We start from the raw sequence: 23,303 nt of genomic DNA on the forward strand, positions 1-23,303 counted from the left end.
CATTTAGTGTACTTATTTTATCTAAATGTTGAGGGTCACCCGTGGATTATAGTTTGAAAGCAATTTCTGATACAAAACTCTTCCGGAGACCGGAATCGCCGCTTAAAGGACCGGTTGCTACTGCAAACACTAAATTTGAGAATGTGAGGTTAAACCTTTCCAGTCTGGAGATGCCATGTGTGGGTTAAATGTGACAGACAACAACCCGAAACTGACACGCCGCTGTCTCCGCCTGGAGCTCACTGACACTCGGATCACTGCCTCGGAACCTCCTCCCACCAACCAGTTCTGGGGGACTCAGTCCTCAACGACGTTGGTAAGGGACAGCTCTGTCGCTGCTTTAAGGGAGAATGTGTTACACTGGATATTAAACAATGAAATTAGATAAGAAGAATTTTAAATCCAGAAGAATGGAGGCGGCTACATCGTCGCAACAATGTTTCCTGTTTGACGCGTTTCCCCCGCCCCGATGGTAGCAGTCGAGCGGAAGTCCCTGAATCAGTCAGTTGCTGCGAGGAGCTACAGGGAGAAAGTTGGCACATTATTGCTGAGTGAAAAGTCTTGTTCATTTTAGGCATTGGGAGATGAGGCGAAGGCAAAAGAGGCTTCTTCAGGCGGCTGGCTTAATCATTCTCACTGTGGTGTTCGTGCCAAACATCGGGCTATGGTCTCTTTATAAAGGGGATCAGCTAACGAGCGCAGCTGAATTGGTAAAGGTAAAACAACACACTCACGGCTACCTGTTCTTTGCTTTGTCGCCGTGTTAGTGATCAGGGTCGTGAATGGAGGTAGGGCTAAATGTTAACTTTTTCTTGCAGCCTTTAACTGTTTTACTGTTAGCCTTAACAAGCTAGCAAATATATTTTGCAACAAGAAGTCACTGACCAAAGTTATGGCTTTGTCTTCAGTGTGTTTTAAAGACTCAGCATTTTAGGTTATCGATAAACAAAATTGGAGAAGTACTTAAACATTTTTTGAAGTTTTGATCTTGAATCCAAAGGAGGGTGCTGTCAGCTGGCTCGTCTCCCGATGCACCTAGGAGGGGAAAAATGTACCTGTATGATTCATTTCCCAGATCCTGTTAAGTGTTTAATGGTAGAGCAGTGGCTTTTGAATGTTTGTCTATGACATTTTGTAAAAGGGTGCTAATGTTCTTTTAGACATTCAAAAAAACTTGATGGAATTTCATGGGATTGAAAATGAAGTGGCGTGGAATTATTGCCCTTCCTGGTTCCATCCTCTTGTCTTGTTCGGGAGTGAAATTTACTTCAGTCTCCTGAGAATTGTAACGTTGACGATATCTGAGAGCATTCAGATATCTTCTGTTTGACCCATAAGCTCAGGATATTTACCATGTGCTCTTTCTTATGCCAACACATCTCCACGTTAAGATGAAACACTCTCTCTTGCCTGAATAATTTTATCGGGTCTGAGGGGCAGGCAAGAGCTGAGGTTGATTGATTTAAAAAAAACAAAATCGTTTGGAAAGCTTGTTCTGTGAAGGAGGATCAATCTTGGTTTTATATAATAGCTTACCAAACCTTGCTGCTTTTAGTCAATTAAAAGCATTTCAACTGTGAAATAGCTGTAAGCTTAATTACATTTTATTTAATAACTAAATACATTATGTGTCTGTTCTGTATAGCGTTTTTAATGTAATAAATTGGTAATTTTTAACAGAAGTGTTAAAAATTAAACTAAGCAATATCAATTATAAGGGGATTATAGGGCAGGTGACCAGAACCTTTTCAAGGATGTAAAGTTTAAAGGAATGTCTTTAAACAAAGAAGTGAATAACATTCCAAAAAGGATTCAGTGGTATGAATGTAGTCACCAAGAATGTTGTGAATTTTGATGGAGTAATTTTGAAATAGGTCAGTGATGGGGAAGTTGCAAGACTGTGCATATTTCAGTTGCAGGAGTGGAGGAAATATCAATTTGGGGAAAAGTAACACTATGGAAAGGTTTTAAAATGAAGGTCAAGGAGGTGATGTAGATCAAAGAACATACAGAAGATTGAATAGGATGTAGTGTGAATGAGAACACTGGATGGAAGCGGGTAACAGGGATAAGATGTTGACAATCACCAAAATAGTGGTATCATTAAGCTAATTATATATATTCTAATATTGTGCCTCTAATATTAACATCTTAATTCATTATTATCGGACCACGTCGAATGGCATTTTTTTACCCTTCTCCACTATCTCCCTTCTATTGCAGGCCAAGGTTGAAGCATTGAATCTGTGGTTAGACTGAGTTTCAGGTTCAAGTAAACATTGTGTGAAATTTTACCGGTTATGGTATATTAAACCTTTAATGGAAAGCCTAGCTTAGTAAGAGCTGTCAGAAAGTTTCACAACATCCAATTTATCTTAGTGAGCCAAATAAATTAATTTCCAATTCATGGATAGGGGAGGGATTGCAGAATTAAGATATTGCAAACAAGATGAACAGACTTTTTATGTTAATAAAAAGTCAGTTTGAATTCACCTATGTAAGTTTTTGTAGTTCTGTATGAAAGGGAATAAAAGTGAGCTTATGGTGAGAGAACATCAAGATAAAACTGGTGACCGTGGAAATTAAGATGGATCTAACTTTAGACAAAAAAGTACAAAAAAGTTTTCATGCAAATTGCCATCAGCTGGTTTCTATTAATGTGCTGTATTGTAATTGAATCACAATAGAGGAGTGGACTGCTGTCATTAATACATATTGCCTTTTTATTAAGTATTTTACATTTTATCGCTTGCTGCCAATTAATTTATTATTACAAGTTCTGAAAAAATAACGATGTAAAGCCTTGACAACAGTGTAAGATTCTCAATCAGAGTACATGTGAAGTTTGCCATCTGCTAAGGAAAACAGTCATAGCATAAAGTAATCCTACTCTATGGACATAAATATAGTCAATCATTAATTACATTGTTTGCTCTTCTTTCCGATTCCATGTACCACAAGATGAATATAGAATACTAGTTTTGGTGCCATTGTAGGTGAAAGAAATTACAAACTATTGTCAAAGTATCTGGTCTTAGAAGCCCAGAGAAGAGACTTTCTTCCACTTGTACTTATTGCATGTTGATGTTTCATGATTGACCCTGCATTAATGTTTGGTTTGGGTTAGTGATGTCTCATTAGTGTATTTCACTGAAATCAGAATGTTGCCTCCCCATCCATAGCTGCCTGATTCTCCTTTGGCATTGGGGCTTAAATACCTTAGAAATAGTTCAGAGGTGTGAAGGAAAGAATCTTGGGATTCTTCAGTCTTGGTGTTTTATAGAATTCCACGTAATATTTGGATAGAAAAAAATAGATTGGGTCCAAAGGCACAGGTTGAAAGTGTGAAAGGGCAAATGTATGAAAATATCAGCAAGTGTTTCATTTCGTAGAGGGACAGCAGTAATTTAAATAACTTATTTAAATAACTGTAATAAGGAAAGAGGACCAGGTCGAGACAACAGAGACTTATGGAGAAGAGGAGTTATAAGCCGTGACTTCCCTCTCTCATTATGGACAATGTGAGATCGCTGGGTAATAAAATGGATGAGTTGACGGTGCTAGCCAGGAGTCAGAGAACATTTTGAGAGAGCAGTGTTATGTGTTTTATCGAAATGTGGCTGCACGAGGACGTACCCAACCAGAACTTTCCCATGGAGGACTTCCAGACCATTCAGGCTGACCGGAAGTGCACTGAGAGCGGTAAGCGTAAAGGAGTTGGGGGCTTGCTGTTCTGGTTAACAACGGATGGTGCAATCCGGGTCATATTACGATCGAGGAACATGTTTGTAGACCGGATATTGAACTTTTTGCTGTTGGACTCCGGCCATATTCCACCGAGATACAACACTGGGCATCACGGGAGGTTGTTCCTGCCTGTGGCCATTGAACTTTGCAGCTACTCCCGTGGAGAGTCAGACACCCTGAGCCAATAGGCTGGTCCTGGACTTATTTCCACCTGGAATAGTTTGCATATTGTTGTTTGATTGTTTGTGGTTTTTGTATTGCTATATTTATGCTCTATTCTTGGTTGGTGCAGCTGTAACAAAATCCAATTTCCCTCGGGATCAATAAAGTATGCCTGTCTATCTATCTATCTAACTACAGGCAACTCACTTTTCTCTTTGAATCAGAACTGGCTACTTCTGCTGTAAGTGAAAATGAAAAACTTTAGATGCTGGAAGATATCAACAGGTCAGGCGGCATATGCGGAAAGAAAAACAGTTGACATTTGGTGTCTGGCACATTTGGGTGGCACGGTAGTATAGTAGTATAGTGGTTTGCGCGATGCTTTACAGCTCCAGCAACCCGGGTTCAATTCCTGCAGCTGCCTGCAAGGAGTTTGTGCATTCTCCCCATGAAACACGTGTGTTCCTCTCGGTGCTACTGTTTCCTCCCACAGTCCAAAGACATTCCGGTTGGTAGGTTAATTGATTGTTGTAAATTGTCCTGTGATTAGGCTCGGATTAAATTGGATGTTAACGGGCGGTGTGGCTCAAAGGGTTGGAAGGGCCTGTTCAGCATTGTATCTTAATAAATGAATAAACTAATAATAAAACAACCAAGAAAGGGATGGACAATTTAGCTTAGATATAATTAGTTGCCAGCAAAAATATTTATGGTCATGATTCACAACTAATTTAATAAATAGCTACTTGTGGTTGAGTTGGAAGGATGAGGTAAAAATCATTAAATTGCCCTTAATCTGAACCCACTGGTGATTTGTTAATTATATATTGATTTTATTTTGCAATTCTGGTGGAACTGCTTATTTATAAACAGTTATTGATTGTCTGTTTATGGCTAATTGCAGCTAACTCAGTCAGATTGGTAGTGGAAGCTGAACCGATCCTGACTAGTAGAGTACACTGGATCCTTTTACTGCTTGATTTTGCAGACCACCACTGAGAAAACCCAGTCCACAATCTTTGGGTACAAAAATCTGCAAAGTAATTGTTATAATTTTCTTAGTATATGAAAGTCTTCCATATATCTGGGAGATTTGCTACAGTTCATTGCACAGAATTCTTTTGTAAGATTAAAAATCATTAGAAGCAGTTTTTATAGTACTGTATTGGGGATCTAGACATCTGTTTTACAGCCTATTTGGTACATTAAAACAGAATTGTGGAATATTATAACTGTAAGCAGTTTTCACAAAAGAAGTTTACAGAACAGTAGAGGCCTCACTTTCGTCTCCCTTCACCCGTAACTCAGTGAGTTCCACGCTTGTCACAATGTCGAGCTCTTCCGTCGCCTCCGTCTCTGAGCCCACTTGTTTGGCAAGGGTTCCACACCCCGTCAACTGTCTCCAACGCTCCTCCTCCTCTTGGACGCCACGCTCTGGACCTTTTCATCTTGAAGTCAGTCCTCTCTCCTCCTCCAGTCTTACGCCCTGTGAACGCACTGCTCTCTACTCTTTCCGCACCAATCCCAATCTTGCCATCAGACCTGCAGACAAAGGTGGTGCTGTTATGTGGCGCACGGACCTCTATCTTACTGATGCCAGGCAACTCTTGGACAGCTCCTGATACTTGCCTCCCAAGGACGCTGCTCCAGACCAGCGGAACACTGTCTCTGACATCATTACTGACCTCATCCACTCTGGGGAACTCCCATCCACTGCCCCCAAACTCCTATTCCGTTAGCCCGCACTGCTCGCTTCTACCTTCTACCCAAGATTCACAAACCGGACTGTCTGGGTAGTTATATTGTGTCTGCCTGCTCCTGCCCCACTGAACTCGTGTCCTTGTATTTCAGTTCCATTCTATCCCCCTTGGTTCAGTCTCTTCCCATCTACATCCACAATGCTTCTTGTGCCCTTGATCTCCTCCATAATTTTCATTTCCCTGACCCTGACTGCCTCATTTTCACCATGGATGTTCAGTCCCCATCAAGAAGGTCTCTAAGCTCTCTGCTTCTTTCTTGACAAAAGAACTAATCAATCCCCCTCCATCACCACGCTGCTCTGTCTGACAGAGCTTGGCCTCACCCTGAACAAATTTTCCTTTGGCTCCTCCCAGTGTCTCCAAACTTGAGGGGTGGCCATGGCTACTCACATGGGCCCCAGGCATGCCTGACTCTTTGTTAGCTACGTAGAACAGTCCATGTTCAAAGCCTTCCCCGGTTATACACCCCAGCTCTTCCTCCATTACATTAATGACTACCTTGGTGCTGCTCCATGCACCCATGCTGAGCTTGCCAATTTTATCAACTTTACCCCCAACTTCCACCCTGTCTTTAAATTCACTTGGTCCATCACTGACACCTCCCTCCACTTACTCGATTTCTCTCTGTCTCTATCTCTAGAAACAAACCATCAACCAACATCTTTTGTAAATCTATTGATTTGCATGGTTATATCGACTATACCTCTTCCCATCCTAATTCCTGTAAAAATGCTATTCCCTTTTCTCAGTTTCTTTGCCTCTGTTACATCCGTTTTTCCAAAACACAGATTTCCATTCCAGGATGTCCTCCTTTAAAGAACAGGGTTGCTTTCCCTTACTATTGATGCTGTCCTCACCCACACCTCCTCCATTTCCTATAGATCCTCACTCACCTCATCTTCCCACTGCCTTAATGGAGATAGAGTTCCTTTCATCTTTACCTCTCACCCCATCAACCTCCTCATCCAACACATTATCTTCCACAGCTTCTGCCATCTCCAAAAGGATCTTACCACTGAAAATTTCTTTATGTCCATCCCCCTCCCTCACCTTTGCACAGGGATTGCTCCCTCTGCGATTTCCTTGTCCATTTGGCCCTTCCCACCTGTGACCCGAGTGCAACACCTGCCCATACACCTCCTCCCTCACCTCCATTCAGGGTCCCAGGCAGTCCTTCCAGGTGAGACAACAGTTCACCTGCAAATCTGCTGGGGTTGTCTATTGTGTCCGGTGCTCCCGATGTATTTGTCAATGTGGGAGTGGAGAGCAAGTTTGTAAATTGGTGGGAGCAAAGTATGTTTGGAATGCTGAGGGTGGAGTGCCATGGGAGGGGTATGGGACACGTTGCAGAGGAGTGACAAAAGTGGGGCTGGCATGGTACAGGCACACCCAGCCCTGAGACACCAGGCAAGGTCATCTGATTCCAAACAGTTGGTTTATTGGTCTCTCTGGTGCTTCCTGTTCCCTTCCTCCACCCAACCATTATTTCCCTCTCCCTACCCCACCTTCCCACTCTCAGTCCACAATACAGACCCCTGTCAGAATCAGGTTCATCATCACTCACGCGTGTCGTTAATTTTTTTGTGTAGCAGTAGTACAGTGCAATACATAAAATTACTACAGTACTGTACAAAAGTCCTGGGCACCCTAGCTATAAATATACACAAGACTTTTGCATAGTACCGTACTTGTGCTCCTAGCAGCACGCGCAAAGCTGAAGGGACTCAGTTTGTCAGGCAGCATCTATGGCGTGAAATGGACATTTGACATTTTGGGTCAAGTTCCTTCATCAGGACTGATGAACAGTTCGACCCAAAACGTTGACTATCCAGTTCCCTCCATAGATGGCTGCCTGACCTGCTGAATTCTTCCAGCTCTTTGTGTGTTGCTTCAGATTTCCAGCATCTGCAGTCTCATCTGTCACCACTTGTACTCCTAGTTTCCCCTGTTCCATGACACTTCTGAGGGCTTTACTGTTCACTCTATAAGTACTACCCTAGTTGGATTTTCCAGTTGGAATTGCCAGTCCTCAAACCACTTGCATTGTTGATTAAGATCCCCTGTAATTTCCGATACGTTCTTCACTGTCTACAGTAGCACCTATTTCAGTCTCATCTGAAAACTTACTAACCAAGCTTTGCACATTCTCATCTGAATCATTTGTATACACAAAGAGCAACAAAGCCTCCAGTCTGAGAAATAACCTTCCACCATTGTACTTTCTTCTTGAACTCTTGCAGTTATCATCCCTGGAACTGTGCCTGAAAGGACATTTAACAATATAAGCAACTCTTCCAGTTATTCCCAGGGAGTGAATGAATGGTACCATGATGGGAAGAAGGATGGTGGGAGACTGCCTCCAGGGATCCAAGAGACCAGGACAAACTGTTGAAGAACAGTGTGTGTTGATGATATGTTTGTTGTGCAAGGGAACCTTGGAGACCCTTCAAGTATATAGCTGGCTTTTAAAAGGAAGACTCCTGAGGATGCTACTTGCCCAAGCACTTTAATTAATCTATATTAGCAGCCGTGTGACAGCAAAGTTCAAAGCAAAGTTTATTATCAGAATACATATGTGTCACCGCATACATCCCTGAGATTCTTTTTCTGCAGGCATGCTTAGCAAATCTACAGAACAGTAACTGTAAACATCAGGAATATAAGCTGAAAATGAACTGTGCAAATACAGATAATACTGTAAGTAGATAGCAATCAATAACAAGCATGAAATAACAATATAAAAGAGTCCTTAAATGAGTGTAGTTATCACCTTTTGTTCAAGAGTCTGATGGTTGAGGGGGAGTAACTGTTCCTGAGCCTAGTGATGCGAGTAATGAGGCACTTGTACCTTCTACCCGATGGCAGCAGCAAGAAAAGAACATGGTGAGGGTCTCTGATGACCAATGCTGCTTTTCTATGGCAACGTTTCATGTAGACATACTCAATGGTTACGAGAGTTTTACCCTTGATGTACTGGGCCAAATCTGCTACCTTTTGTGGAATTATCCGCTCAAAGGCACTGTTGAAAAATTAAAAACCACTGTAATCCATTTCATAAAAACAGCTCCTGTATATAATTTTAATTTAATGATACATGTACCACATCCCTATAACAGTTAATCGCTGCTGAGGGGATTTCTTTTCGCTTTTCTTTTAAGAATTATAGTTTTGTTTTCGTTCTTTATAATCTACTACCTATGGAACAATTGTATCTACTTACAGTGTTTCGAATGAGATGGCAAAAACTATTTTATGCATGAGGTAGTTGATGATAGTTCTTAGTTTTATAATTAAAACATTTGGGTTAAACATCTGAACACATTCTACCTCCTGGTTTAATGCTGGTGCAACTTTTTTTTTAAAAACCCAGTGATGTCTCCAATAGGCAGCTGTGTATCAGAGAAGTTAGGGGCATGTCTTTTACTTTTAATCCTGCTAGTGATGTTGTCTTGTAGTTATTATTCCCCCTGGTGGTAACTTTGAGCTTTGTGTAGTTCATTTGTTGCCTTAAAACTTCATACCAATTCTGCTCCCTATTCAGTATTCATTGTTGCATTGTAATGATTGTAAATTGAAGATATTTTACATTAGAATATGGATTATATCATTAAATTATTCACTAAAGCATTAATTCAAATATGGGTATGAAATGAGTACTAGCCTGCCCACTTTTAATGCCTCAAAAAGGCAGCATCCATTATTAAGGACAGTCGTCACCCAGGGCATGCACCCTTCTCATTGCTACCATACGAAGGGAAGTACAGGAGCCTGAAGAGAGACACTCAACATTTTAGGAACAGCTTCTTCCCCTCCACCATCAGATTTCTAAATGGACAATAAACTCTTTTTGTGTGACTTATTTAATTTTTTAAATATATACAGTGCCTTGTGAAAGTATTCAGCCTTTCAACCATTTCTTCACAAAAAATGAGTATTACAACCAGGGATTTTGATCAATTTAACTGAGTACTTTTACTTGTGAATTACATGCTCCTTTTTTTCACAGTAGAGCACACAAAAAACAGGGAAAATTGTAAATCATGAAAAATTTAAAATTCAAAAACTGAAATAATCATCATTTCAAAAGTATTAATTTCCCCTTTGCTCAGTACGTAGTTGAACCACGTATAGACTGCAGCTATTACAGTCAGTTGTCTTTGGATTATTCACTATTAGCTTTGCACAACATGATGGAGTAAGAAGCCTCCTTGCAAAATGCTCAAATTGTACGAGGTCAGTTTGGGAGTGGCAGTGGATAGCAATCTTGAGGTCTTGCCAGAAATGTTCAATCGGAAAATTTGAAGAATTGCTTTCTCCATATATGTTGGAAATGCTCAAAGGTTCTTTTCTGTTAGGAGAGTTACCTCCCACATTTTATGAAGCTTCTAATTCTTTAATTCTTAAAGATAAAGACCCTACTGATGGCGCTTCATATGGACCTATTTCACTATTAAATGTGGATGCTAAAATTCTTTCAAAAATAATGGCTAATCGACTGGCAAACATTCTAGCTAAAATTATTTCTCAGGACCAAACAGGTTTTATAAAAGACCATTATTCCTTCTCTAATACTCGGAGACTGTTAAATGTTATATACTCATCCCTTCCTAAGACTCCACAATGTGTTGTTTCTCTTGATGCTGAAAAGGCATTTGATAGAGTTGAATGGAAATACTTATTTAACGTTTTAGAGAAATTCAACATTGGTACTAATTTTACTAAGTGGATTAGAATGATATATAAAAGCCCTATTGCCACTGTTATTACTAATAATTGCAGATCTTTTTTTCGACTTTCGTGGAGTACGAGACAAGGATGCTGGTTAAGTCTCCTGTTATTTAGTTTGATATTGGAACCTTTGGCTATTGCACTTCATGAAGCTAAAGATATTCAAGGAATTTCCATTAATGGGACTATTCATAAGATTTCCCTTTATGCTGATGATCTCTTAGTTTATGTTTTGAATCCTGAAGAATCCATTCCTAGTTTATTGAAATTATTAAATGAATTTGGAAAGTTTTGAGGATATAAATTAAACTTTAATAAAGGAATTATTTCCTTTAAATGATTCTGCTTCTATATATGATGACATTCCTTTTAACGTTACGGACTTTTTCAAATCTTTAGGTATTATTATCACTAAAAATTATGGAGACCTTTACAGAGCTAATTTGGTTCCCTTAGTAGATTTTATGAAACAAACATTTTGTAGATGGAATCCACTTACACTTTTGTTAGCTGGCTGAATTCATGCAGTTAAAATGATGATTTTACCAAAATTTTTATATGTATTTCAAAATATTCCTTTTTTTTAACTAAGAAGTTTTTTGATCAGGTTGATTCTATTATTTCATTTTTGTTTGGAATAATTAAAGACCAAGAATTGGAAAATATCATTTACAAAAATCAAAAAAAGGATGGAGGTCTTGCTGTGCCTAATTTAAGAATGTGTTATTGGGCGGTTAATATATGTTATGTGTGTTCTTGGTTATATTGGACCGATAAAGATGAACAACCACCTTGGGTTGATTTGGAATTGAAAGCTGTGAAACAATTTTACTTAATTTCGTTATTAGGAGCCTCTTTACTTGTACAACTAGCCAAAATTTCTATTCTAAATTTATATCCTATGATTAAGCAGTCATTACGAATTTGGTACCAGTTTTGTAATTTTTTTAATCTTAAAAAATTTAACCACCTTAGTTTAATTTATCAAAACTATTTATTTAAACCTTCACTTAGTGATCCTACCTTTTTACTTTGGAGGAATAAAGGAGTTTATTCCTTCATGGATCTGTTTCAAGAAGGTTGGTTGATGTCTTTTGAGAAATTAGTAACTAAATATTCTCTCTCACACTCATATTTCTTGCAATATCTTCAGGCCAGACATTTCTTACAAGAATATTTAAGTAATTTTCCATATATACAAGATTCTGACCTGTTAGACATTATTTTAAAAATGAATCCTTCAGTGAAAGGTTTTATTGGAAAAATTTATAATTTACTATTACAACAGTATAATTATCCTTTACTTAAGATTAAGCAAGATTGAGAAAGAGAGCTTAACATGACTTTGATAACAGAGGATTGGTTGCGAATTTTGAAGTTGGTTAACTCTTCGATTTGTGCCAGTCACTCTCTAATTCAATTTACAATTGTACATCGTTACTATTTGACAAAGGAGAGACTGTCTAAAATATTTCCTGATGTTGATAGTCAGTGGGATAGATGTAAAACTGAGACGGCTACATTGACACAAATGTTTTGTTCGTGTTCTGTATTGAAACAGTTTTGGAAATCTATTTTCTCTATAATTTCTAAAGCTCTAAAAATTAATTTACGACCTAATAATCTGACAATTTTGTTTGGTATAATTCCTCAATATATTCACGGTATTTCTATATCAGACCAACATGTAATTGCATTTGTCACATTATTGGCCAGAAGGGCTATTTTATCAAAATGGAAAGATGCCTCTGCTCCCACTTTGACACAATGGTTTTCTCAGGTGATGCTATGTCTTAGTTTGGAGAAAATTAAAGTCGAACTTTTAATCCTTGATTTGATTTTGAGAAAAGGTGGGGTTCTTTTGCCTGCTACTATCATTTGATTTGAGTTAATTAAGATGGTCCCCTTCTGATTCTTGTGTAATTGGATTTGGTTGGCAGATTGATGTTTTTCTTTTATGGAAGCTTGTATGGGGTATAGCTCCGGGGTTGTGCTTCCAATAAGTTTTTTTTTCCTCATTTTTTTTTCGGTTAGTAGGGGTTTTCTTTGTTTTAGTTAGTAGGGGTTCTTTTTTCCTTTCTTTTTAAAAACAAATATAGTTTTAACATTTGGTTTTTTCTTATTATTATTGGTATACTGTTTAGCTCGGTTAATCAGTTATCCTGACGAAGGGTCTCGGCCTGAAACGTCGACTGCACCTCTTCCTAGAGATGCTGCCTGGCCTGCTGCGTTCACCAGCAACTTTGATGTGTGTTGCTTGAGTTTCCAGCATCTGCAGAATTCCTGTTGTTAATCAGTTATTTGATAATTTAACTCTTATTGTACATATTGATATGTTGATTTAATGTATTTTTTAATGTTTTTTTGTTGATTTTCAATAATAATTAATAAAAAGATTTAAAAATGAGAAATGTTCAATTGGGTTAAGGTCAGGACTCTGATTGGGGCACTCAAGGACATTGATTTTCTTCATTTGAAGCCACTCCATGGTTGCTCTGCCAGTGTGCTTTGGGTCGTTGTCTTTCTGAAAGACGGATTTCCTCCCCAGTTTAAGCTTTCTGGCAGAAGCTAACAGGTTTTTTATCCGGAATCTCCCTGTATTTAGCAGAATTAATTTTCCCCCATCAATCTTGACCAGATTTCCAATGCCTGCTGCAGAAAAGCATCCCCATAGCATGATAGTTTATTTTATGCATTGCACTGTATTCCTGCCACAAAGCATCATATTTCACTGCATATGTCAACGATAATAAACCAAATTCTGATTAATATCTAGATTTTATCATTCACCAATTATCAAACTAAATAGCAAATCTATTAGATTTTAACACATGTTAAACAATTTAAAAATTAGCAACCCCATTACCTTTTAAGAGAAAATCTGCAGATGCTGGAAATCCAAGCACCACACACAAAATGCTGGAGGAACTCAGCAGGCCAGGCAGCATCTATGGAAAGGAGTACAGTCAGCGTTCTGGGCCCTTCAGCAGGACTTTTTAAAAAAATAATTTAGTTTGAGACCCAGACATCACAGGCAAGGCCAGCATTTAACACACATCCATAATTGCCCTCGTGAAGATGATGGTAAGCTACATCCTTGAACTCCTGCAGTACTTTTCGTGAAAGCTCAATTGCTTTGGACATGTAATATATTTCCAAGACAGTATTGAGTACAATTTGGAGGACAACTTGCATATTTTGTTCTTGTTGGTAGACATCATGGGAGATGCTAACTGTCAAGCTAAGTGGTACATGCTTCATTTGCTGAAGCTGCACCCATCCCAGTAAATGGAGTGTATTCCAGCATTCTGCAGATTCATGTCTTGTGATCTGGGATATTGGGAAGTAAAACACTTAGTACAGGAGATTCAGCTCTTAATCTGTAACCACTTTAGTTGAATTGAGTTGTTAATCATTGTTGATTGTTGTTGACTCGGCGATAGTAATTCCATTCAGTGTTAAGGGTTGGTGTTTAGACTTTCATGTTGGAGATGGTCATTGCCTTGGGATATTGCTGGCAAAATTTCAGATACTGACGAGAGGGTGTACAAGAGTGGGATATATCAGCAGGTTGAGTGATGTTGCAGCACCAACTTTGCACTCAGTGACAGTAAGGACAAAGAACTGATTACGGACTTCAGAAAGGGTAAGAGGAGGAAACATGCATCAGTCCTCATAGAGGGATCGAAGTGGAAAGAGTGAGCAAGGAGAGCATTCTAACTGGCTGCATCGTTGTCTGGTGTGGGGGCGGGGAGCTACTGCAGAGGATCAAAATAAGCTGTAATCTTAGCCAGTTCTGTCATGGGCACTAACCTCCATAGCATCCAGGATATCTTCAAGGAGTGATGCCTCAAAAAGGCAGCATCCAACATTAAGGAACATCAACACCCAGGACATGTTCTTTTCTCATTGGCAGTAATGATCAGTGTCAACAATTCAGTACTTTCTAAAAGCACCTTCAAGGATTTGCAAATGTCCATATATTCCTTAGAACTGTTCAATATATTCCTTGGAACTGTCATTTTAATGGATTGCCTTTTCATATTTCTGTAATCTTTATCTTCTTTCTGTGTATCTTCTTTCTACAGTATAGTTCTGTGTTAAATTTCATTTACCGTTTATCAACCAGCCCAACTATGTCTTCTCAAATTCCTTTAATATCTTGCTCACTTAAAAGCTTAATGTGATCTGTAAATTAGCAAATGTCAAAATAGCAGTGATCTCAAATTTGCCCTTGGAGAACATCTGATTTTCCTTCCTAAACCTACAAAATAACCGATTCGCCCATCTTCTCAGATTTCTGCATTTTAAAGACAATTTTCTATTCATGTTGCTGGGAAACCCTTTAATTCCATAGATCTCAATTTTGCTAATTAGCCTTCTGTTTCAGAATTTATCCAACACCTTCTGAAAAGTTGACATTAATTGTATTCCCATTATCAATTTTCCTGATTACTGCATTCAAAAAAAATTGGATTAGTCAAACATGACTCGCCTTGTGTGACCCGTGCTGGTTCAACTTCATCCGTTCAATTTTCTTCAAGTAGTTTTAATGTCTTTGTGGATTTATTGTTTCTATAAGCTCCCACGCTACCAGACTTAAATCATAGGGCGTATACTTAGCTGATGTATGCTTGCATCCCTTTTTAAATATAGATACTATATTTAATATATTCCAGTCTTTGGCATCTCCTCTGCATCTAGGAAAGAAGGAAGAATATAGCTATCTCCAACCCACCTCCTGTCACATAACATTCCATTTGGATCATGTGACTTGCTTTCATGGCTGCTACTTTGATTTTTTGAAAAAAGTTTCTTTATGAATCTCCTCCTCACTGCCCCAATCTCTTATACTTTATATATTCCCTTTTATTGGATTCTGGCAGCATCCTCTTCCTTGGTAGAGGAATATTCATTATTATTCCAGCTCAGTGTTTGCCTCCTTGTATAGATTTACACCAATTTACATCGGTGGAGCGCAAGTGGAATAGGTCAAAAGCTTTAAGTTCCTTGGGGTCAATATCACAAATGACTTGACTTGGTCCAACCAAGCAGAGTCCACTGCCAGGAAGGCCCACCAGCGCCTTTACTTCCTGAGAAAACTAAATAAATTTGGCCTGTCCCCTAAAACCCTCACTAATTTTTATAGATGCACCGTAGAAAGCATTCTTCTAGGGTGCATCACAACCTGGTATGGAAGTTGTCCTGTCCAAGACCGGAAGAAGCTGCAGAAGATCGTGAACATGGCGCAGCACATCACACAAACCAATCTTCTGTCCTTGGACTCACTTTACACAGCACGCTATCGGAGCAGTGCTGTCAGGATAATCAAGGACCTGACCCACCCAGCCAACACACTTTTCGTCACTCTTCCCTTCAGGAGAAGGCTCAGGAGCTTGAAGAGTCGTACGGCCAGATTTGGGAACAGCTTCTTTCCAACTGTGATAAGACTGCTGAACGGATCCTGACCTGGATTTAGGCCGTACCCCCCAAATATGTGGACCTGCCTCTCGGTTTTTTTTGCACTACCTTACTTTCCATTTTTCTATTTTCTATTTATGATTTATAATTTAAATTTTTAGTCTTTGCTATCAATTTGTACTCCAGGGAGCAGGAAGCGCAGAATCAAATATCGCTGTGATGATTGTACGTTCTAGTATCAATTGTTTCCTTCCTTGCTTTCCACATGCTGTCTCTACACCTGTAGTACTTCATGCCAACAGGTAAGAGCTCACCGAGTTTAAAAAAAAAAATAAGGTGCTGACAAGCTCATTCCCCTTCAAAACAACTTATCTGTGAAAGTTGAGGACAATGACTGAATATTGTAGTCATGGATAGTAGACAGTGAGGAAATGTGCCCAGCTTCCTAAATTTAAGGATTGGGAAATGTTTTCCCTGTTGAGAAGAAGGTGTCAACAGTTTGCTTTTTCTAAAGGAGATAAACACTGGTGTGTTGCTTTTAGTGTTTGCCTCATTTAAGAGAGAACTACCAACAAGTATTATCTGAGTTCAACCTGAATCCATCTGTGGATCAGGTATAGGAAGACAGAATAAAACCAGCCATAAACCCAAAGCTCACCCATGAAGGAGTTTGCTTTTGTCTGCACACCTTTAATTAAATCTTTATGATTGGATTAATACTGCTGTCATTGACACATTACGCTTTTGGCCAATGTATTCCTCCAAACCAGATCCAGCGTGCCTCTTTCTCTGTTGGATTAAAAATGTTTTGATCAAGAAGTTTGCCTTAAAAAATATTTTGAACTTTCTTCATCCTTTGCCCTTCTATACGAACGTTGTATCATTCAACATGCAAGTTATTGAATTAACGCAATAACCACATTACAGTTCTTCTGCACATATGTCCTTTTCTGTAGACTTTTTCCTCTATTTTTCTCTTACTATTCAGTGCTGTAAGAAATTTTTGTCGAGTGACAGCTCCGTCTTTGATTTTTCATGATGATCAAATGGATTCTATACTTCTCAAGGATACCCTGTTCTTTCAGCGCTGGAATATTTCTCTTAATATTAATGCCTCATCTCTTTTTCCACTTCCCTATCTTCTCCAAACACCTTGTGTATCATCAGATATTATGTAACCATATTTCCTCTTTTCTGTTTTAGCTATGACAATTACAATACAATTCTAGATAGCAATTTGAATTTTCAGCTGCTTGACCTTATCCACATCACTTCGCATTTATGTACCTGCATTGTGAATTGTATTTGTATTGTTTTAGTGGCCTGCTTCCACCTTTTAACACTCCCTCTCCTTGCGTGTTAGTCCTCATTCCTTTTACTGCTGGTAATCACCTTCAACTCCAACCTCACCAACTCTCACCACTCCTGCAGCACCCACTCCCCCAACTCCACGTACAGCAATATATCAGCAGCTGAGATGGGAGAAACCATATGGCATGAACTGCATGCAGTGATGTGATCTACAGTGGCCAAGACTGCAACATGAAAATATCCTGCAGCTTCCCATCCTCACATTTTCCAATCTAATTACTAGTAACATTTCTCGCTGTTAGTCTTTCTGCATAACAAGTTCTCGATCCATTTTGAGCTAAAATTGCTTGATTTCACGTTTTGAATCTTCATTATTTTATTCTTACTTTCAGTTCATCAGGGAGATATTTTGCTTTGACGTGTAGGGTAGATAAATAACGAGGTCATCCAAGAAATAGATTAGAATTCTACACATAAATTGATAGATCATAGATTTTCTAAAATGACAGTGAAGACAAATTATGTATTTTCTAGGCTAAGAACATGCCACATTCCATAGGTCTGAAATTGCATTTGAAAAGTCCTCAACAGGTGCGAAAGGGTTGATTTGGAAGATTCGTTTTACTAAGATTCTGGGGAAATGTGCAAATTTTACAGGAAGAATGAGTGAAGCAAATTAAGGTGCACTGAAGGTCTAATGGGACAGGACATGGCGTTATAGATAGACTGTTGGCTTGAGCTCTGAGGCTACTTTTATTATGAAGTGAGGAGATGTATATCAAATGTGTTGAGTGATGTAAATCTTCAATGTCATAAGTAATGAACTAGTGGAATTACTGGAGATCTTGCAGGTAATAATTGGAAGCCCTCTCCTTTGAGCCTCCTTTGTATTTTTCATCAGCATCATCACTGATGTATCTCAACGCCACATCTTACCCTTCATTTGATTCCTTCAAAGTCCACTGCCAGTCCAGGGATTTCTGCTCTGATGCAGGTAATGGAGACGGTATCCCAAATGATGATTTGGCGTACAGGAAGGAGATAGAGAGCCTCGTGACATGGTGCCATGACAACAATCTTTCCCTCAATGTCAGCAAAACAAAGGCACTGGTAATTTACTTTATGATGGGGCAAGGTGCATGTGCTCTTGTTTACATCAATGGCACTGAGGTTGGGAGCGTTGAGCGATTCAAGTACCTGGGAATAAACGTCACCATTAGCCGGTCCTGGTAGAAACACGTTGGTGCCATGACCAAGAAAGCTCACCAGCACTTCTAGTTCCTCAGGAGGCTAAGGAGGCCTGTTCCTTTTGACACTCAATTTTTATCGTGACCCATCCTTTCCAGATGCACCACAGCTTGGTATGGCAACTGCTCTGCACACGACGGTAAGAAACTGTGGATACAGCAGAGCACATCATAAAGACCAGCCACCCCTCAATGGACTCTGTCTATATTTCTTGCTGCCTTGGGTAAAGAAACCAGTATAATAAGACATAAGAGCAGAATTAAACCACTTGGCTCATTGAGTCTCTCCGCCATTTCATCATGGCTGATCCAATTTTCCTCTCAGCCCCAATATCCTGCCTTCTCCCCATATCCCTTCATGCCCTGACCAATTCAGAACTTATCAACCTCCATCTTAAACACAACCAATGTCCTGGCTTCCACAGTTGCCCGTAGCAACAAATTCCACAGATTCATCATACTCTGGCTAAAGAAATTCCCTCTAATCTCTATTCTGAGGCTGTGTCCTCCAGTCCTAGACTCTCCCACCATAGGAAATATCCTCTCCACATCCCACTCTATCTAGGCCTCTCCAGGTCCCACTCTATCTAGGCCTCTCCAGGTCCCACTCTATCTAGGCCTCTCCACGTCCCACTCTATCTAGGCCTCTCCATGTCCCACTCTATCTAGGCCTCTCCATATCCACTCTATCTAGGCCTTTCAACATTTGATATGTTTCAATGAGATCACTCCTCATTCTTCTAAATTCCAGCAAGTAAAAGCCCAGAGCCATCAATCACTCCTCATTCGACAAGCCTTTCATTCCTGAATTCATTCTCATGACCCTCCTCTGAACCCCCTCCAATGTTGGCACATTGTTTCTTAGATAAGGGGCCAAAAACTGCTTATAATTCTCCGTGAGGCCTCACCAGTGCCTTGTAATGCCTCAGCATTACATCCTTGCTTTTATATTCTAGTCCTCTCAAAATTACTGCTAACATTTGCATCTACCTTCCTCACCACTGACTCAACCTGCGGGTTAACCTTTATGAAATCCCACTTGAGGATTCACAAGTTTCTTTGCACCTCGAATTTTCTCCCTATTTAGAAAATGGTCTATGCTTTTATTTCTTCTACCAAAGTGCGCAACCATACACTTCCTGACTCTGTTTTCCAATTTCTATTTCTTCGCTCATTCTTCTTATCTGTCCAAATGGTCCTGCAGCCTTCCTGCTTTCTCAACACTATCTGAGCCGCCACCTATCTTTGCATTATCCCGCAAACTTAAAAACACAAAGTCATCCATTCCATCATCCAAATCTTTGACATGCAACATAAAAAGAAGCTGTCTCAATATTGCTGAACACCACCAGTCACAGGTAGTCAACCAGAAGAGGCTCCCTTTATTCCCACTCTGCCTCCTGCCAACCAACTACTGCTTTATCCATGTTAGTATCTTTCCTGTAATTCCATGGGCTCTTATCTTGTTAAGCAGCCTCATGTGTGGCATCTTGTCAAAGGCCTTCTGAAAATCCAAGTACACAACATCCACTGATTCTCCTTTGTCTATCCTGCTTGTTATTTCAAAGAATTCTAGCAGATTTTTCAGACAAGATTTCCCCTTGATTTTTCCCTATTTGAGTATGGCCTTCAAGTACCCCGAAACCATATAAGACCATAAGACATGGGAGCAGAATTAGGCTATATGGCCCATTGAGTCTGCTCCACCATTCAATCATAGCTGATTCTTCTTTGTAAAATCTCCTCAATTGCAGTTCCCTGCCTTCTCCCCGTAACCTTTGATGCCATGTCCAATCAAGAAACTATCAATCTCTGCCTTAAATACACCCAATAACCTGACCTCCACAGCTGCATGTGGCAACAAATTCCACAAATTCAGCTCCCTTTGGCTAAAGAAATTTCTCCGCATCTCTGTCTTGAAAGGATGCCTCTCTATCCTGAGGCTGTGCCTCTTGTTCCAGACTCTCCCACCATGGGAAACATCCTTTCCACATCTACTGTGTCTAGGCCTTTCAACATTCGAAAGGTTTCAATGAGATCCCCTCTCATCCTTCTGAATTCCAGTGAGTACAGACCCAGAGCCATCAAACGTTCCTCATATGATAACCCTTTAATTCCTGGAATCATCCTTGTGAAACCTTAATAATTGACTCCCAACATCTTCCTAGCCACTGCAGTCACCCTAACTGGCTTATAATTTCCTTTCTCCTGTCTTCTTTACCTTCCTGAAGAGCAGAGTGACATTTACATCCACTCGAGACATTCCCTCTTCCTCCCCCCCTCCCCATAAGCGGTAGATACAAAAGCCTGAATGCTCATATCACCGGGCTGGTGTACTATGCTGCTGTTTCAACACTATTGAGTGGTCCCCTCCCCTAGTCAATAAGAATGGATTTTTTGACCTCACAGTCTACCTTTGCCACTCGTACTGCTCTACACTTTGTACTGTAACTCTTTATTTTGCACTCTATGATTGATCTAAAAAGCGTGGATTGGGACAGGTTGTTTGTAAACACAAAATAATCTGCAGATGCTGGGATCAAAGCAACACTCACAACACACTGGAGGAACTCAGCAGATCGGGCAGCATCCGTGGAAACGATGAGTCGACGTTTCAGGCTGGAACCCTTCGTCAGGACTGGAGAGGGAAGGGGTAGAGGCCCTTCATATATACCTCATATACCGTCTAGATAGTCTCCAGCCCCTTGGTATGAACATAGAATTTTCCAACTTCCGGTAATTCCCTTCCCCTCCCTTCCTCTATCCCTATTTCACTCTGCCCCTCCCCCAGCTGCCTATCACCTCCCTCATGGTTCCGCCTCCTTCTACTACCCATTGTTTGCCTGCCTATCACCTCCCTGCTTCCCCTCCTCCACCCCTTTGTCTTTCAAATTACTGGTTTTTCAACTGGACCTACCAGCCTTCTCCTTCCCACCCTCCCCCACCTTCTTTATAGGGCCTCTGCCCCTTCCCTCTTCAGTCCTGACGAAGGGTTCTGGCCCGAAACATCAACTCATGGTTTCCAAGGATGCTGCCCGACCTGCTGAGTTCCTCCAGCGTGCTGGGGCAGGTTGTCCTCTGGCAAGGATGTGATCGGTAAGTGGGAAGCTTTCAAACGAGAAATTTTGAGAGTGCAGAGCATGTATGTTCCTGTCAGGATTAAAGGCAAAGTGAATAGGAATAAGGAACCTTGGTTCTCAAGAGATATTGCAACTCTGATAAAGAAGAAGAGAGAGTTGTATGACATGTATAGGAAACAGGGAGTAAATAAGGTGCTTGAGGAGTATAAAAAGTGCAAGAAAATACTTAAGAAGGAAATCAGGAGGGCTAAAGGAAGACATGAGGTTGCCTTGGCAGTCAAAGTGAAGGATAATCCAAAGAGCTTTTACAGGTATATTAAGAGTAAAAGGATTGTAAGGGATAAAATTGGTCCTCTTGAAGATCAGAGTGGTCGGCTATATGCGGGACCAAAAGAAATGGGGGAGATCTTAAAAGGGTTTTTTGCGTCTGTATATACTGAGGAAATTGGCATGAAGTCTATGGAATTAAGAGAAACAAGTAGTGAGATCATGGAAACTGTACAGATCGAAAAGGAGGAGGTGCTTGCTATCTTGAGGCAAATCAAAGTAGATAAATCCCCAGGACCTGACAGGGTATTCCCTCAGACCTTGAAGGAGACTAGTGTTGAAACTACAGGGGCCCTGGCAGATATATTTAAAATGTCGGTGTCTATGGGTGAGGTGCCGGAGGATTGGAGAATGGCTCGTGTTGTTCCGTTGTTTAAAAAAGGATCGAAAAGTAATCCGGGAAATTATAGGCCGGTGAGTTTGATGTCGGTAGTGGGTAAGTTATTGGAGGGAGTACTAAGAGACAGAATCTACAAGCATTTGGATAGACAGGAACTTATTAGGGAGAGTCAACATGGCTTTGTGCATGGTAGGTCATGTTTGACCAATCTATTGGAGTTTTTCGAGGAGGTTACCTGGAAAGTGGATGAAGGGAAGGCAGTGGATGTTGTCTACATGGACTTCAGTAAGGCCTTTGACAAGGTCCTGCATGGGAGGTTAGTTAGGAAAATTCAGTCGCTAGGTATACATGGAGAGGTGGTAAATTGGATTAGACATTGGCTCGATGGAAGAAGCCAGAGAGTGGTGGTAGAGAATTGCTTCTCTGAGTGGAGGCCTGTGACTAGTGGTGTGCCACAGGGATCAGTGCTGGGTCCATTGTTATTTGTCATCTATATCAATGATCTGGATGATAATGTAGTAAATTGGATCAGCAAAGTTGCTGATGATACAAAGATTGGAGGTGTAGTGGACAGTGAGGAAGGTTTTCAAAGCTTGCAGAGGGATTTGGATCAGCTGGAAAAATGGGCTGAAAAATGGCAGATGGACTTTAATACAGACAAGTGTGAGGTATTGCATTTTGGAAGGACAAACCAAGGTAGAACATACAACTGAGGAGTGCAGTAGAACGAGGGATCTGGGAATACAGATACAAAATTCTCTAAAAGTGGCGTCACAGGTAGATAGGGTCATAAAGAGAACTTTTGGTACATTGGCCTTTATTAATCAAAGTATTGAGTATAAGAGCTGGAATGTTATGATGAGGTTGTATAAGGCATTGGTGAGGCCGAATCTGGAGTGTTGTGTTCAGTTTTGGTCACCAAATTACAGGAAGAATATTAATAAGGTTGAAAGAGTGCAGAGAAGGTTTGCAAGGATGTTGCCGGGACTTGAGAAACTCAGTTACAGAGAAAGGTTGAATAGGTTAGGACTTTATTCCCTGGAGCGTAGAAGAATGAGGGGAGATTTGATAGAGGTATATAAAATTATGATGGGTATAGATATAGTGAATGCAAGCAGGCTTTTTCCATTGAGGCTACGGGAGGAAAAAAAACCAGAGGACATGGGTTAAGGGTGAGGGG

General features: G+C 40.2%; 1 protein-coding gene across 1 annotated transcript in view; it reads left to right on the forward strand.

The window, feature by feature from the left end:
- The first annotated feature begins 296 nt into the window (after positions 1-296).
- LOC140200485 (polypeptide N-acetylgalactosaminyltransferase 10-like) overlaps positions 297-23,303 on the forward strand; it is an 84,743-nt gene continuing 61,736 nt past the window's right edge. Inside the window, exon 1 of the mRNA XM_072263880.1 lies at positions 297-716. Coding sequence (XP_072119981.1) covers positions 585-716 — 132 coding nt within the window. The 5' untranslated portion in view covers positions 297-584. The remainder of the gene's footprint in view (positions 717-23,303) is intronic.

The sequence above is a fragment of the Mobula birostris genome, chromosome 7, assembly GCF_030028105.1.
Source record: "Mobula birostris isolate sMobBir1 chromosome 7, sMobBir1.hap1, whole genome shotgun sequence".
Classification (NCBI taxonomy): Eukaryota; Metazoa; Chordata; class Chondrichthyes; order Myliobatiformes; family Myliobatidae; genus Mobula; species Mobula birostris.